The following is an 18,548-nucleotide window of genomic DNA, read 5'->3' as shown; positions in this document are numbered from 1 at the left end:
ACATGGGAGTTAACATTGGAAAGTGGACAAAGAAGGCATTCTTCAAATTGCAGTGCTTTTATTAGAATATTATTAATTGCAGATTTTTTAAAAACTACACACATGGAAAAAGGAGAACACTCAGAAATATTATTACAGATTGGGCAAATTAGTAGGAAAAAGATTTCTTCAGTGTATACAAAATGTAAACATTTGCCCTGGGATTTCCCACAGATGGCACAGTCCATAAGGACTTACTTGGAATAAAAATATGTCTATCGGATCTCCAGTATAGTCTCTATACTGCAAACTTGCTACATTGAAGCTAAAGTTACTAGCACACCCCAAATTTTCTAGCAAAATACTAAGTAGTGCCAATCAAGGCAACTTAAACATCAACTGCTACATATGAAAGCAGAGGCACCAAAGCAAATCAATCTTCCAACAATGAGCTTCCACTCACTATGTGAATTATATTTACATTTACCTTGAGAGAGATTACAAAAATATACACAGTATATAAAACCCCTACTTGAGTCTGTGGTGGAAAGTGAAACATTTCTTTATCAGGCGCTCCAAAGCCATTAAATCAGTCACTTGAACTTAGGGAGATAAGACTAAGAAGAGGCCCTCTTCTGTTCAGAAAATGGGGATTCGTAAACATCCATGGGTGGGCAGGTACAAACCAGGTGCTGATCTCCATAGATGTCATCAATCCGGGCAGTGGTTGGCCAGAATTTGTTTTCTGGTTTCACGAAGGGCTGCAAGGGACAAAAGACGGAAATCTTCCAGGATATTCTGAGAGGTTTCTCTTGGTGGGGAAGAGGAAACTGCAATGATATTCCCACGGCCTGAGGTACCGTCGGCCTGAGGTACCGTCAGCCCAACAAGTACTCAAAAAGTATAAAAAGCTAAAATCCAACCTCCTTCATTACTGTCCATCCGCATCCCCCTGTCCCTACTCTGCCGAGCATACCGCGGAGCACCTTCACCTAAGAATCAAAGGGGAGAAAGATTGCATCTGGGGCCATCTCTCTGTTGGATGATGGTAGAAAACATCAATCCACTTGACAGGGACTCCCGTTTGGCCTTCCTGCACTGTGCACCCTGAGGATTCCCAGGCCCCTGGTTGGCATTCTGACTCTGACCTCAGAGCTCTGAAAGCCAATTCCTGTGTTCTGCATTGTTCTGCAAAGGTGTCCTACATGTGGTCACTATGGTGAGGAGACAGACAGCAAGAGTGGGAGTCCTTCAGAGCAGGTGATGGCCCCTCATACACACATGAACGTAGACCAGCTGGCACATCCAGTTTCAGAGGAGAACTTACGAGTGGGAATGCTGCCACCTCTCTGGAATATGGCCGATCCCAGTGGGAGGACGTGACGCAGGTCAACGAGTGTGGAGACATCTGAGACAGACATGGATGGGAGAGGGGTCAGAGCAGAACACTGCCTTTTCCTTCCGCACATTACATCAACCAGTGAGGTGATGGAAGCCCATGGACGGAGGGTGGTGGTTTTGTTTCAGTTTGGAGGGAAGGAAATTTTGGTAGGAAAATTTTTACTGTGGAATATTTCAAATATCAGAAAGTTATAGTAATAAAATAAGCACCCAACATAAATCAACATTTTTGTCATTTCTTAACCTTTTAAAACAAGAAACATTACAGATACAATTGAAGCTGCCTGCATATCCCCTTTCCATCTTATTGCTGGCCCTCCTCCCCAGCGATAACCACTACCTTGAATTTGGTTGTCACAATTCTCATCATGTTTTTATACTATTACTGCATATATTAATAAACCGCATAGAGCCCTGTTTGGTACACTTTCAAACCTTATATCATCCTGTGAGTATTATCCTCCACTTGCTTTTGTATCTCAGTATTGTATTCTTTAGATATCTTGCTATTTTTTTAAAAACTGCCTAAACCCTGAAATAATCCAGAGGAAAGAGAAATAATAATGAGAGCAAATCATGTTATATTCCACCACTACCCTGTCAAACTCACACTGAGCACGATGCTGGCCTTCTCCTGCCAGCCATTGGCCCCAGCCTCCACCTTGAGCTGGGCAGCTCTGGAACTTATCTGAGCTTCCCTGAACATCTCATACTCCTCTGGCTTGAAGCCATAACAACAGAACCACAGCATTCGAAGTATTCTCAATTCATGGTCCCTCAGCTTAATAATGTCTGGACCTAATGCAGAACTTAAGAGCTCTGACCAGATATAAAAGGAACATATTTTGGAAGAGGCGAAGTAATGCCTAACAATTTTTTTTCCAGTGTTGGCCATAAACATGGTATAACATTCAGGCCAGGTACCAATCTGGTTGTTCTAAGAGATAACTACTCCAAAAAGAATATCTTTATCCAGAGTTTATAAGGTAAATAATCTCAGTAGAGTGCATCAAACAGAGACACAGAATGATGCTTCTCCAACTATGTAGGTCCTTCAGCCTCTGCTCCCTCCTTTGGAAGCCAACTGGGTCCTTGTGGGGTAAATAGCTCCTGCAACCACCAAACGCATACATAAAAGTTAAAACATATCAGAAACAACCACATTCGGGGATTCCCTGGTGGTCCAGTGGTTAAGACTTTGCTTCCAATGCAGGTGTTGCAGGTCCTATTCCTGGTCAGGGAGCTAAGATCCCACATGCCTCATGGCGGAAAAACGGAAACATAAAACAGAAGCAATATTGTAACAAATTCAATGAAGACTTTAAAAATGGTCCACATCAAAAAAAAACTTTAAAAAAAAAAGAAAGAAAGAAAAGAAATAACCACATTATACTTGAGTAACCACTGTTGTGTTGATTCAAGAAGATTTAAACTTCCAGGTAATGAACGTATGGTCTGCTCAGAAGAATGGCATTATTCTAGGCAAGAATATCATCTTCCAGTAAGACTTCAGAGGTTGCCAGCACACCATCCAGACACTGTTTTCTACTCGCTGGGCTATTTTAGATAAAGTACCAGTGCCTACGTACCTTCAGTGGATTGACCCTAGGGTCGATGCGGCCCTCCTCGATGTCGGCGATTTCCTGCCGAATGCTGATCATGGCATCGCAGAACCTATCCAGCTCTCCCTTGTCTTCCGACTCAGTGGGCTCAATCATGAGAGTGCCTGCCACTGGCCAGGACATGGTAGGGGCATGAAATCCTGCAAAGGAGATGGGGGAACTTGTGTCACTAACTTTGACCTCCCCAGTTTGGAAGAAGAGACCCTCCCCATCTTATAGTTTATCCCAAGGAAAATAATCAGATAAATTAGCTACCATATATCTAGGGATTCATTTTAGCACTATTTATGGAAGAAAAGCTTAGGAAATAACCTAACATCCAACAATAGAGGATTGGTTAGGCAAATTTTACTGGGCTTCCATACAATAAATATGCAACCATTCTTAGTATTTAAATGTATATTTGTTAATATTTTTGAATGTTTACCCAACTTAAGTGAAAAGGGGAAGCTACCTAATGATATTGTCTCATTTCCATTTTTAAAATGACAAAGTATTTATATATATACACATTTATATATGTGTGTATGTGTATATATATACATACACTTTATATATGTATGTATATTTTATGAGGGAAGCTGCTTTGAAGAATAAATACGAAAATTTTAACAGGATTATTGCCAGAAAATGAGACTAGGGTTTTTATTTCACTTTGTGTTTTAGAATCTTTTTATAATGTTCATGTATTACTTTCAGTTAAGAGAAATTAAAATATTATAGCCTACCAAAAGTTAAATAATGAGGTAACAAGCATTAAGGAGCCTGGGGTGAGTGTTACTGTCCCTAGTTTACAGATGAGGAAACTGAGGCTTGCCCAGGATGTAGAAAGTCTTTGCCTTTACACTGAATACAGGCTGAAGGTATTTCTATGTTTCCAAAAGTTTTCACATGTTAAGATGAATCAACAAGACACATGGTCAAGAGAGAGATTTCCTGGACAAAAGCCAAGAACAACTTTTTCCCAATTCTTACACATTTTCCTATGAAACTTTAAAAGATGAAGAACAGCTCCCAGGTTGATATTTCTGTCAACTAAGTTGGCCCTGGAGGGCAATGTTTCCCAATTCTGGTGTGCATCATTACGCGGATTGCTTTATAGAGTCATGCCTGCATTCTTTAAGGGATTGTCTTCTCAACATTTTATTATAAAATTGTTCAAATACACCGATAAGTTGAAAGGACTGTACCTTCTACCTAGAATCTACAATGATGCTCTGTTTGCTTTATCACATATCTAGTCATCTATTCCTATCACATATCTAAGGCATCGTCTTAGTTTTGATGCATTTCCAAGCATGTTGCAGTCATCAGTACACTTCCCCCTAAAACACTTCAGCATGCATATTATTAGCTAGAATTCAATATCTGTCCCCATATTTTTGTGATAGTTTACTTATTGTGAAATACACAACTCTTAAGTGTACAATTTAATGAATTTTGACAAATGCCTACAACTGTGTCACCCAAATCAGAAAGGGATTTCTTTTTTAAACAACAAGCTGATCTCATTACCCATTAAGTCTGACCTCAATTCCACGTGTGAGCAAATTCAGCCCAGTATTTTCTGCTGTAGTGGTTCCCATATCTTGAACCATCTGAGTTGTCATGGTAACATGGATTCCTGGATTTTAACCCTGATTCAGGAAATCCAAGGTATGAGCCTTTAAAAACTCTTATCAGAATCAGGTTAAGTTTGGAAATCTCTGCCATATGGCAGCATGCCCCACACTCACCAGATAGGACTCATCCATAGAGTGCTTGTAAACACAGATTACTAGGCCTCACCCCTAGTATAATCAGTAATTCTGATTCAGTAGGTAATTTAGACCCAGAATCTGTGCTGCCTTTTTCACTGTTGTTTTTTTTACTTAGCCATTCATTCATTCTCTCACTTATTAAGCACCACTGTTCTGAGTGCCTCCTGTGTGCCAGGCACCTGGACTATTCTGGGCTTAGGGCAAGCCTAGCCATCACTCTATCAAACATCAAAATATCAAGGTTGTAGATAGAGCAGAACTTGGAAATACTGGGCAGTAACTTCAAATACCACTTCCCTCCTACCTCCATCCCCCACCTCGCTCCCTACAAATGCTGCTGCAGTCAGATGTGGGATACAGACCACACATCTCAGAAGGGAAGCCTTAACCTGAATCAGCCATCACTCAGCCATTGCCTGGGAAGTTAAATTAAGTCAGATCATAGGAGCAGCCAACAGGAGACTTTGAGGTAATTGCTAATTTCATTAATGAAAACTGTCTCTGGTTTTCCCATTTATTATCGGTGTAACTCTACATAATAAGATCATTCATTCACGAGAGAAATGAGTCACACGTGGGACTCCCGTTAGGATACGGTAGTAAAACTATTAAATTATTAAAGTTTTTACATTCCTTATTAAAAGAAGTCATTCAAATCATCTTAAAATTCAGATAGGACTCCACATCCATCAAAAGGCAAAGTTCTCCCCAACTTAGCCTTCCTGAGAATTGAAGGTTCTGTGATGTTATTAATAATGTCACTAAGAAAATGTATTTTAATAATGGCTGTGCTGAGTGAACATCCACTAACAACACACAGATAAAAGACTTCACAGAAAATCACATCATCTCTGTGAAAACAAGGTGCACCTATCCTTCCTCTCTATGAGCAGCTGAAAAAGCTATGCCACGACTGAGGTGGCTATAAAACTCAAATGCCACTTGTCTTTCTAACACTCCTACAGGATGCCTGCTTCACTTCCTTCACTTTCACGGACCTCTCTTTACCAAGAGTAGGATAGGTGGAAGGATTTACCAGAAACATGGGCAGAGAGCAGCAATCATTTTCTTTGGGATTTTTAACTTTGTTAACTATAAAGTCTTCTTTACCTAGCTGCTGATGGATTCAAGATAGGTGATTTAATATCTTTTGAAGGATGGTACCGATGGGGTCATGGGGAAAGTTTTTTCTCTATCCACAGCCCCCAGATCCCCATTTAGCCTGTGGATCAGTTTACTCTGGCACCTGCACATTCAGTCTGTGGTCCATAGCCAGCATGGGCAGCTACATGAATGTCAAAAACTCAAGTTCCCCTACAAGGGGTCACTCCCGGGAGACCACTCACCATAATCCTGAAGCCTCTTGGCCACATCGACGGCCTCAATATTTGCAGACTTTTTGAAGGGTCTTGTATCCAAAATAAACTCATGAGCCACATAACCTGTTGAGGAAAATTATTTCAGCTCAAGATTAACTTCAGCTTGTTGTTTTACCCAAGCAAATGAACAAATAAACCAGCTTTTTAATGCATATCCTTGAGGACCAAGAAACCATGGGCATTTGGTAAGCTTATAGTTGACAACAAAGATTTCATCTGCTCTTATTACATATAAAAATTGTTAACATGTTGGGCCAATATGTCCAGTCCTCAGTGCTCGACACACCCATGAGCCAGGAGGCTGGTGGGAGGTGGAACAGGAGCTGGAAGACTTGCTGAGATCCCTGGGGATGAGACCATTTCTACTCAAAGGACCTAAAATCTACTTGCAACAGTTAAACATGTCATTATGGGCCTGATCCTTTTATATAAAGTATTTCTAGAGCTAAAGGTACATTGACACCCTTTTCAACAACAATGCTCCCAGCATCAAATAACGGTTTCTTCTGTGTGTGTGTGTGTGTGTGTAAATACATGCTAAACAGATATCCATAAGACACAATTTTATTTGATTCTTCAACGGGACTTCTGAGGTTTTGGTTTCAGGCTTCAGGCTGAGAATTAGAAATAAAGGCTGTCAAACAGCATACCACAAGTGGCAAGGAGCTGATGAAGCTGAAGTCTTGTGGGGGTCAGTTCATTTTGTTCTAATTTGTAAACCAACTGCCTCTCTAGCCTCAGGCTGCCATCTCCCCAGCATGACTTGTTGACCACCCATCCAATATCTAGAATAAACCACGGAGTAAGTCAGCATTTTCTTAAATAGAACAACATTCCCGGGAGCTTCCCAAATTCCATGGCCCACACAACTGATGAATTTCCTTCAAAGAAAGTATCTACTCAGGTGAAAATAATGTACTCCTTCTTAACAACACGCTATCCTGACCCTCAGCAAACAGTGAATCTACTTACAGATACTGGGAGCAGACGTAACTCCTCAAGCCTGAGAAGAAAAGCTCCAGTCATTAACAGCCCCTGAAGATCTAGTATGTGAACTGCTCTGCTTCTTGTGTGATGAATACATATGAAGGGATTGGCTTCGTTTGAAAACAAAAGTATGAGAACCTGAGACTTTGAATATACTGTCACTGCATATTTTTAAAACAAGCTTTCTACCCGTGATGAGGATTCAACTGTAAGGAGTGTGGTTCAAAAGTAGAAAGGTGTATTCAGAAGTAGATAAACTTAGACCAAAAAAAGTGCCTAAAAGAAATGACCAGCTGGAATGTTCAGGGGGGAAAATCATGACATTATTTAAATCCTCATCAACTATTAATTTCAGGAATGCTAAATGCCCTACGACACTACCCCATTTGGGGAGCCCAACCTCAAGCTTCGACCTTTCTTTTCTGAGGCTCTGGCAGCCATCCCAGCACCATGACAATGACTGGAAGAAGAAGGCTAACAGAGCTCACTGCTCTGAAGAACACTCAGCCATCAGGAGGGGAGGAGGAGATGGACACACGGTGAGGTGGAGTCTCTCTTGCTGGCGGGCAGACAGCATAGTCTTTCAAGCAGAGGTTCAGTAATAGCTGAAAGGCTGCATCAAGCCAAGCCCAGCCCAGTGCTGCTTAAAGCAAGACTTCATCTGCAGAGGCCCCGCCACAGCCAAGTGGTTTGGGAAGAGCTCCATTTTCAAAATGAGGTTCAGATGTTATTTTCTAAGTCCATATTCTAATACGTTCAAATGGAAACTGTAGTGGGATTTCAGCATCTCTCTATCTCTCTCTCTCTCTACTTGAGGCTGAAAAGGGGTAAAATTTAAACTTGGTTGTTCTTGAAGGCCAGATCCCAAGATGTTCATCTTTGTTTGCAGTTTTTAAGGAGAAAAGATATACAAATATATGGCATATGGTGAGTCAGAGTAATCTGAAGTAGAAATTGTATAAACTGATCAGTGCAAGTTTTAATTTTCAGTGAGTATGTGTTTCCTCTGGGCATAACCATGACTATAGCTGAGAGTCTGAAAGGATAAGTTGAAGGAGCAAGGAAAGAAGAGGGGTCGGGGGGATGATAGAAGAGCAAAATAAAAGTGGCTTGGCTCTAGACAGTATGGTACTGGCACAACAACAGAGATATAGATCAATGGTACAGGATAGAAAGCCCAGAGATAACCCAGACACCTGTGGTCACCTAATCTATGACAAAGGAGACCAGAATATACAATGGAGCAGACAGCCTCTTCAATAAGTGGTGCTGGGAAAACTGGACAGCTACACGTAAGAGAATGAAATTAGAACACTCCCTAACACCATACACAAAAATAAACTCAAAATGGATTAAAACACTTAGACGAAAACATAGGCAAGACACTCTGACATAAATTACAGCAAGATCTTTTTTGACCCACCTCCTAGAGAAATGGAAATAAAAATCAAAATAAAGTGGGACCTCTTGAAACTTAAAAGCTTTTGCACAGCAAAGGAAACCACAAACAAGATGAAAAGACAACCCTCAGAATGGGAGAAAATATTTGCAAATGAAGCAACTGACAAAGGATTAATCTCCAAAATATACAAGCAGCTCATGCAGCTCAATATCAAAAAAAACAACCCAATCAAACAATGGGCAGAAGACCTAAATAGACATTTCTCCAAAGAAAATATACAGATGGTCAACAAACATTTGAAAAGATGCTCAACATCACTAATTATTAGAGAAATGCAAATCAAAACTACAATGAGGTATCACGTCATACCAGTCAGAATGGCTATCATCCACAAACAATAAATGCTGGAGAGGGTGTGGAGAAAAGGGAACCCTCTTGCACTGTTGGTGGGAGTGTAAATTGATACAGCCACTATGGAGAACAGTATGGAGGTTCCTTAAAAACTAAAAATAGAACTATCATCTAGCAATTCCACTCCTGGTTATGTATCTGGAAAAGGTTAAAAACTAATTTCAAAAAGATATATGTACCCCAGTGTTCATTGCAGAACTATTTACAATAGCCAGGACATGGAAGCAACCTAAATGTCCATCAACAGACACATGGATAAAGAAGATGTGGTACATATATACAATGGAATATTACTCAGCCATAAAACAACAAAATGGGGTCATTTATAGAGACATGGATGGACCTAGAGACTGTCATACAGAGTGAAGTAAGTCAGATATCGTATATTAACACATATGTGGAATCTGAAAAAAACTGGTATAGACAATCTTATTTACAAAGCAGAAATAGAGACACAGACGTATGGATACCAAGGGATAAGGGGCGGGGGATGAATTGGGAGATTGGGATTGACATATATACACTACTAGGTGTAAAACAGTTAACTAATGAGAACTTTGTATAGCACAGGGAACTCTATGCTCTGTGGTGACCTAAATGGGAAGGAAATTCAAAAAAGAGGGGATATATATATATACGTATTGCTGATTCACTTTGCTGTACAGAAGAAACTAACACAGATTTGTAAAGCACCTATACCCCAATTTAAAAAAAAAAAGAAAGAAAGAAAGTGGCTTGGCTCTAAGCTTGGAATATCCCCCCTCCAAACCCCTCATGTGTTAATTATCTTACAAGGCTGAAGATGACATGGGAAAGTGCTACAGAAAGATAAGGCTTCCCAAAACCCTCCTTGAGAGCAGGCACCGGAACCTTCTTATCCTGCATCCTCAGAGTGACTGCCTAGAAATAAATGGAACTCACTAACTAATTAGAAAGCTTGGGTGGACAATCAACACTCGGTCAAGCGTTTCATTTGCAACCCAGGGACTACAACTAACAGCATCAAGACTCCTGTTTCCCTGGGAATGAGGTCAAGTAGGTGGGCCACACCCCCTAGCCTCAGGAGGTCACTTCCCAGCCAGGGATATGAGGGTCCAGCCTCTAAGGTCCATGTCCACCTGCCCATAAAGGCCACCGGGAAACCTCTTCAGGGACAGGAATTTCCAGGCAGAGTTAGGTTTGCCTAAGGTCAAAAAGAGATAAGGATTTAAGAAATTAAAACATAAATAAAACACTGGGCTACTAACAAAATGGCCTATCCACTGATGGGAACTCTACTTGGGTCAAACAGTGAGCCTAGCCTACCACAAGAGCAGACACCTGTGAATTTTTTCAGTTCCTCCTTTAAAAATGCCTCACCCTGAGGTAATCCCTTTCCTTATCCTAGCAGAATAAATACTACTGCTGCTTCCCCATCCCAATTCTTGGCTATCACTTCCTTGTTTCACAAAACCCTAAGCCTCAACAAGTTTCGCTGGTGTTTTCAAATCTCTCAAAGAAATGGTTCATAAAGGGAAGCCTGGAGTTCATTAAAATTATTGCCTCACAGTCGTCCATAATTCCAGTCTTATTTAGAGCTGGTAAATATGATTAAGATGAGTAACGTCTTCTAATATTGCCCTTAGACATTTTGGAATACAATGTGTTTATTAAGAACATTTCTATTTTGGGTTCTCAGGAGGTACGGCGATCATTCTTTTTTAGGCCCTAAAATACTAAGCCTCTGATTGTATAATGAATGTGTTTACCAGACCAAACACGAGACAATTTTTGGTTTCATGAACTTCAGGATTGGGTAAGAAAGAAAGTCTGTAATCACCAGTCTCTTTCTGCTTGGGATGAGAAATACAATTCATTATTTAATTCTTGGATAAACTGTAAAAACAAATGGAAATTTCAGCCATCTTTCTGTGTTGCGAATCTCCTGGGACAGTCTCTGCCCGAACCAGTCACTTGATGCCAAGCACACGGCAGGCACCTGAGCAACAGGTGCTCATTCACTTTTCTCTCCTGGAGTGCCATGCATCCCCATGCGGTCCACACCACATTCGTTCTTGCTCTAAAGAACTCAGGCTCGCATCGCACAACTCTGTGAGCACACTAAAAAACACTGAAATTGGTGATGTGTATGGTATGTGAATCCTATCTCAATGAAGTTGTTAAATAAACTTAATCCTAAGGAAGTATTAAATAAAAAATAACAATTAGAAGAAAAAAAAACCCTAAACCTTGTAAATTAAAGCAAAAAGATTATTTTCACCCATCAAATTGGCAAAGACATTTTGGGTTTGGTTTGTGTTGCTTTCCCAGCCTGGCACTTGGTGCTCACTGAGCCCTAGTGCGATGGTCATATGCTGTTAGAATGAAATCAATTACTATTGTCTCTGAGGGGAAACAAGGCCATACATTTCAAGAGCTTAAATGCATTCAGATCCTCTGAGATAACTTCTCTTCTACAGCTCTAACCTGCGAAAACAGTCAAGGACGTTTAAAAAAAAATCTAGGTAAAAGATGTTCATTGGGGGCTTCCCTGGTGGCGCAGTGGTTGAGAGTCCGTCTGCCGATGCAGGGGACACGGGTTCGTGCACCGGTTCGGGAAGATCCCACATTCCGCGGAGCAGCTGGGCGCGTGAGCCATGGCCACTGAGCCTACGCGTCCAGAGCCTGTGCTCCGCACAACGGGAGAGGCCACAACAGTGAGAGGCCTGCGTACCGCAAAAAAAACCCAAAAAACAAAACATGTTCATTGCTGCATTGTTGCAAATAACATGGTGGGCAGGGGGCGCGGGGGACCCCTACAATTACTTAAATCATGGTATATATGATAGAATCAATGTAGCAACTTTCAAAGCACCTTTAATGACGAGGGAAATAATCACAATATAAAATAAAGTTAAAAAACAGGTTACAGGGCTTCCCTGGTGGCGCAGTGGTTGAGGGTCCGCCTGCCGATGCAGGGGACACGGGTTCGTGCCCCGGTCTGGGAAGATCCCACATGCCGCGGAGCAGCTGGGCCCGTGAGCCATGGCCGCTGAGCCTGCGCGTCCGGAGCCTGTGCTCCGCAACGGGAGAGACCACAGCAGTTGAGAGGCCCGCATACCGCAAAAAAAAAAAAAAAAAAAACACACACAAAAAACAGGATACACACTGCTTATAATATGATCTCAATTGTCTAAAAGTAAGGTGGGAAGGAATACAGCAAAATATTCAGTGGTTATGTCTGCCTGATGGAACCATGGATCATTTACATTTTCTTCCTCAAACTTTTTTACTGTCCAAATTTTCTATGTTGAGCATATGTACATGACTTATATAATCAGACAAAACCAATACTGATGCTAATCCTGAAGGCCAATACATAAGCAGGATGCACCTCACAGCACAGGAGCTATATTTGAATTAATTAGTAGCTCTTGTAGCTTCTTTCATACCCAACAAAAGCATTTCATTGTGTTGCTTAGAGACATATTGCCCACAACTTTCTTTCCTACTCTCTGGGGAGCACTGTTAACCAGAGCTCCCCGATTATTTAGTTCTTTTTCTATTTTCAAACTCCAGAACCACCCTTTTGGATACATATTTACAAAGCAAGATCAGCCTTTAAATTAAAGATCACAGGTGGAGATGCACATTTCCCTGGGCTGGAGACACTAAGAGCCAAAGAGGGGCCTCGTACCCCGTGGCCCTGGGTCTGGGTGCTGGTTACTGACGGCTCTCTGCTCTCTTTGCCCCAAGCTCAAGACCCGTGGCTCCCTGGTCTCAGATTCCGTGCCCACAGCCCATGCATCGCCTGTCCACCTGACTCTTAGCGCCACCCTCCCATCACCTCCAGGGTGACTTGACTCCCCCTCCTATTATTCCCTCTATTGTAGCTTCACTCTCCTCTCTTCACAGCCTTTTCCCTGGCAGCTTAAAATCATCTTGTTCTCTTATTTAAAAACAAACAAAGCTGCATCCTATTGAAGCAGCTCCTGTCCCCCTTCACCACCAAACCCCCAAACCATGAAAGCTTCTCCCTTCTCCCAACCTCAGCCTACTTCTCAGCCCATTTCCATCTAGCATCTACCGCACTGTTGGGCCCTAACTGCTTTCGAAGGTGACCAAAGGCTTCCTAATTGTGAAAGGCAATGGTGCTTTTTAAGACTCATGAGACCTGAGTCTTTTTAAGCCACCTGCTCTTCAGCCTGTCCCTCCATGTCACGTAAGACCGCCCACATGTGCTGACTGTGCGTGTTGTGCTGACACGATGCCAGGGACCAAGGCAGCCACAGCCTCCGCCGGGCAGGAGCTCAAGGTCTGCAGGAGACAGCCAGATGATAAACAGAGTGGGAGAATCCTCCGCGGAGGAGGGAGCCAAGAGGAGCAGTTCTCACCACCAGGAAAGGAAAGGGCAGCCTCAGGGAGGAGGTGGGGCCAGAGCAGAGGCAGGAAGGACAGGCGCCATGACAAATGCTGGGGGTTGGGAAGGGGGGCATCTAAAGCTGCCTCGGCACAGAGCCCCCCTCACCAGATGCCACTTTTCTTGCACCCACTCCATGTAGCCATCTGCTTCAGGGGTTTTGCTCTGGCTTCTCAACACTGTTTCCTTGAGTCCCACCATTTCCAAGAGGCTGCTCTCAGATTCTGTGCCCAGAGCCGCATCTCTGCAAGTCTACCTGCTCCAGCCTCTCCCATCACTTCCAGGGAGACCTTGTTCCTCCATTTCTTACTCTCTCTAAGAGGGAGGCTTACCTAAAATTTCTTCACTCTCAACTAATTAGTAACTAACTCCCCTGATTCTACTTCTAACAGCATGTTCATCTCCTCCCACTGTCTTAATGATATTAACATCATCTTAATCCTGTCATTACCCTGCTCAAAAACCCTTCTGGCCCAACTGTAGAGTCCAGAGCCTTCCAAGGCCTTCAAAGCCCCATGCTACCTCTCCAGCCTCATCCTCATCTGCTCCCTTTCCTCCTATCCCATCCTTCAACCCACCCAACACTCCCGCCACCCAGACAACACCTTTCTCTCCGGCTTGCTCCTGTATCTGTTTACTGGGGTTCTGCTACTCTTCCTTTCAGGCTTATCTCAAATGGCTCCTCCCAGAAGGCTCTCCCAACTATTCTGCCCTGCCTCTGCCCAGTCTGAATTACTCCACTCATTCCCATGGAACTGGAGGAGGTAATGAGTGCATGGTATTTATGTATACGTCTGTCGGTGGTGTGGGCTCCTTGTTGGCCTGTGCTTCAGAGACTAAGTGCATGGCAGAGCCTTGCAAATAGTGATATCCTATTTACTAAACTGAAGTGCTTTCCAATAACTCTAGGCTTTCCTCTGGTCTATGCTAAGAAACAGAAGTTTCCCACCCTCTTCTGAAAGCCACATCCACTAGGTCAAACTTGGTTTGGCCAAGGAAGAAAACCAAGGTGAATATAGACTAAAGTTCATACTTGCCTCTTGCACCCCGGAAAAGGACTCTGTAGTGTTTTTCTAATCTCTTGGTCATGTAGTTGGCATTTAATATAGCAATTTCTGTGGCCTGTTTAAGGCCCTTGCCTCCCATCATCTGCAACAGAGGGAAAAAGAGCCATCAACCACGGAACAACGAAACCTAATGGACACTAACCAAAGGTATCCCCAGATAAATCCCACTAACAAAGGAAGTCAGCCTACCATCACTCTCTGGATTGCAGATGAGTGAAATATCCTAACAAGGATATCTGTCAATACTCTCTAAGCCTGAAATAATTTTTGGTTTCCTCCTTTGAACAGTAATTTTATGCTTCTTATTGTAGTTACAAAGCTTAGAACAGGGCAAAACTAACTGCTGACTATTGTGTTATCTACCAAAGAAAAAGAATTGTTTTTAGGTTACATGCATTTGGGGGAGGTTTTGTTTGGTTGTTCATTGTGAATTTGAGATGCCTTGATAATTGCCAGGAATCTCATGGGACCTTGGCCAAAATCCCCACTGAATCCATTTTGTATGGTTTGTCTTCCAATTGTCCATACTTGCAGCCTTTATGTTTAACAACTGCCAGGTTCAATCTTATTCTTTTCTGGTGGTTTGTAAGTCCCTCTGATTATATGGGGTGACTGCCATTAGCAGCAAAGAGCTTAAAACCAAGACTGCACCAATTTTTATTCACTACTTTCTTCCCAGAACACCTCATATGATGGAGGCTTGATGTATATTAACACATAACTAATTTAAAGCAAATGAGAAAGCACCAAGTAAAAGAGCAGGGACACCAAAGTCCAAAGTAAGGAGAGGACACATTTTGGTCAAAGAAGGGTTCCTAGAGTAAGAGTTAGAACTTGAGTGGAAACTTGAAAATGGGTAGAATTTGGATAGACTAAAAGAAAGGGGACGACACTCCAAGTGAGAAGAATGGCGGAAACAAAGGTAGGGAATGGAAGGCACGTGGCTGCAGCTTGGGAGGTGCTGTAGAGCCGGGTATGCTGTGACTACCTCTCACAAGCCTCAAACCCTTGCTGGGAAGGACCTGGACTTGGTTCAGCCAGCCACTGCCTCTTGGCCTGTGCATCAGAGTCTCTGAGCAGCTTGATGGCCCAAGCCCTAACCTGCATATGCTGAATTTGATTCTCTCTGGGATGGGCCCTAGGCAAGTGCATTTTGGAAGAATCCCCTAAGGAATTGGTGCAGGCTAGGCTAGGGAGATCCAGTGGTAGAGGCAAAGGGAAGCAAGGAGAGGACGGAGAGCCCTGGTGGGAATCTAGCGGTCCTGTAGGAAGTCTCCAAGAGAGACTGCAGCAGGGAGAGAAGATAATTCTAGAGTCCAGGTGATAAGTAACAACAGCCTGAAATAAAGGGCCCAACGTCAGAGGGGTGGCTTAAACCCTACTTTATTTACTTCATTTTTAAACTGAGGCTCTGTCTGGTGTTCCTGGCATACGGCCAAACCAGCCTTGGGGCACTTATTTTCTATACATGATTCATCTCCAGCCCAAATAACATTCCATAACAAATAACTCAGGTTTGTAGAGACCAAAAGGAAGCTGTAAATTAAATTCTGTTTGCAAAGAAGCAGACCTTTATTATGATTGTTTTTGTTTTTACTACTTGCAAACTAACTCGAGTATCATTTCAAAAAGCAGGTTTTAGTCTCTGGGGTACAGAATTGTTGTTCCAGCTTCCCAGAAAGTTTTCATTAAGAATCATAAATGCGACACTGTTCAAGAATAACAACCAGCCCAAAGAGTCATCCAGTGTGATTTGCATAGCTGAGTTAGGGGTTTATTTCACCAGAATCCTCCCTTCCTCTAAGGAGGGGAGCCAGTTGGGGAAGGCTGCTCTAATTAGCAGCTGAAGAAGTGCTCCTATCCAATGCACGGTCTTCTCAGCCCAGGAGGTGGGCAGGACAGTTTGAACAAGAGCTGTATAAAATAAACTCCAGCCGTAGTGTTTCTTGGAAAAACACAAAGGAAGGAAGCCTGTTCTCTGACAAAGTCTAATTACCCCCAAGAGTATAGTTCCACAGGCCCTAAAGGGCAAGGAGCTTTGGGAAACCACCACATAAGCAAATTTTTGCTATTTTCATCTTATCCTCCAGGCTCCCGAGAAATATAAAGCAAAATGAGATGTATTCCTAAAATTTATCCCAGGATCTCAACCAAGTACAATAATTAGTATGTGCACAGTTTTTCACTTGCGAGGGGCCGTACAAATCCTACAGGAAACCAAATGACGTGGCCAGAACATCCATATGACTCATGGTATTTAACTCTGTCTGGAAAAATATATCTGGCATGTTAGTTTCTCTGGTGTTAAACCCACTATGAGAACCCAAAGGAAAACAGCCTGATGAAGAAGAGACAAAATGAGTTTTAGTTGATCTCTTTAGGAAGGTTTCTTCCACTCAAGTCAGCAATTTTCAAGTCTGCAGTCTCAGTTCCCCACCCACACATCACACACCCCCACCCCTCTAACACACATCCATAGGCCTCACCTTAATATAGGCCCATGAAATGGGCAAGATGGAACTGGAGCCCCATGGGGCCGCGCTGACGGTACCCAAAGGCCGGGCATCTTCGCTTGGCTTTACCGAAATGATGGGATGATTAGGCAGAAAAGGGACAAGATGCTTCTTCCTGTATTGTTTTTTTAAATACAAATTTAGAAGCTGTAAAAAGATCCAGTCTAACCAAACAGGCAGGTGCTGGGCCCTCTCAGGAAGTTCTATTCCTAGCAGAGGAACTCTGACATGGGAGGGACCCGGCACCTGCTAAGGGGCAGATGTTCAGGAAGTGTTCCTTCCTTCCTCCTCTGCTGGAGGTATGGCTCAGCAGCCATCAGCATCCCAGCAGCTCACCCAAGAACCGTGGCAGCGAATCTGGCAGAGGCAAGCAGCCTGGAATAGTATGCAGGGCCATGGGCTCAGAAGAATGTGGGGACATCCCAGCCCTACACACCATCTCCCTCCCAGCCCCTGCTCCCACACTCTTTCCCTAGGCATCTAAGGGATATAGAAGGATGCTGCTGAGAAGAAGCCCCATGGGGTAACACATCAGAGGCCAGCATGTGAACATCAGCCACCCTGCCTCCCCCACAGCTGAGGCACTGGGCCTCCTTCACTTACTATAAATAATGGTAATCAAAAAGGAAAGAATAAAAAAGCAAGGGGGCCAGGCTTGCAGCATTCCTGAAGACTGACCCCTTTGGCACAGTTTTGGAAAAATGAAAATGCTCAGGAAATGGCTGCTCAGCGTCATTTTCTTTTTTAAAAGAAGATGTTGAGGGTAGGAGTTAATTAATTAATTAATTTATTTATGGCTGTGTTGGGTCTTCGTTTCTGTGCGCGGGCTTTCTCTAGTTGTGGCAAGCGGGGGCCACTCTTCATCGCGGTGCGCGGGCCTCTCGCTATCACGGCCTCCCTTGTTGCGGAGCACAGACTCCAGACGCGCAGGCTCAGTAGTTGTGGCTCACGGGCCCAGTTGTTGCGCGGCATGTGGGATCCTCCCAGACCAGGGCTCGAACCCGCGTCCCCCGCATTAGCAGGCAGATTCTCAACCACTGTGCCACCAGGGAAGCCCCAGCATCATTTTCATGAGATGATTTGGCTTCACAGTGTAAAGTTATCAACTGCTACGAGATACTGCTTTAGTCTTATCCTGATTTCATCCAATTATTTCTAGTAATAAGGTCTGTTTCCTTCTTATCTCAGACGCAATAAGAATTCAGGCTGCAAAGTGTTCAACATCTTACACCCAATTCACTTTTTTTTTGGGGGGGGGGGCATTTAAGTTCTACTCTCTTAGCAAATTTCAGTTATACAATAGTGTTATCAACTATAGTCACCATGTTATATGTTAGATCCTCAGATGTAACAATCAGCTGATTTTAAAAAGAAATAAAGAAAAGCTGCTTAGAAGTCTAAATGAAAGTGTGAGAGGCACTTCTAGGTGCTAATATGCCAGTTCTCAGCCATAATGCTCAGTAAAGCTCCCTATTCATTACTCTGTTAATAATCCTGCTCTATCTATTCGTGACTGGGAGCTGAGTGTGGTCACACACTGTGGTTAATAAAATCTAAGTATGCTTCTCCTTAGACAAACCCTAAAAGCACCCCTTTCACTGCTCCTCACGCAGCCCCTATAGGCATGC

At 43.0% G+C, this 18,548-nt stretch overlaps 1 protein-coding gene across 1 annotated transcript in view; it reads right to left on the bottom strand.

Annotated features, from left to right (window-relative positions):
- Positions 1 to 36: 36 nt before the first annotated feature.
- Positions 37 to 18,548, bottom strand: part of GLDC (glycine decarboxylase) — a 97,350-nt gene continuing 78,838 nt past the window's right edge. The window contains exons 20-25 of the mRNA XM_059071850.2: positions 16,894 to 17,035; positions 14,378 to 14,489; positions 6,109 to 6,204; positions 2,970 to 3,142; positions 1,307 to 1,387; positions 37 to 740 (exon numbers count right to left, since the gene is read on the bottom strand). Of these exons, the coding sequence (XP_058927833.1) occupies positions 597 to 740; positions 1,307 to 1,387; positions 2,970 to 3,142; positions 6,109 to 6,204; positions 14,378 to 14,489; positions 16,894 to 17,035 (748 nt within the window). The 3' untranslated portion in view covers positions 37 to 596. The remainder of the gene's footprint in view (positions 741 to 1,306; positions 1,388 to 2,969; positions 3,143 to 6,108; positions 6,205 to 14,377; positions 14,490 to 16,893; positions 17,036 to 18,548) is intronic.

This window comes from Kogia breviceps, chromosome 8 (assembly GCF_026419965.1).
Source record: "Kogia breviceps isolate mKogBre1 chromosome 8, mKogBre1 haplotype 1, whole genome shotgun sequence".
Taxonomy (NCBI): Eukaryota; Metazoa; Chordata; class Mammalia; order Artiodactyla; family Physeteridae; genus Kogia; species Kogia breviceps.
The sequence above is the reverse complement of the archived record's forward strand: the minus strand, read 5'-3'. Positions and strand labels throughout refer to the sequence as shown.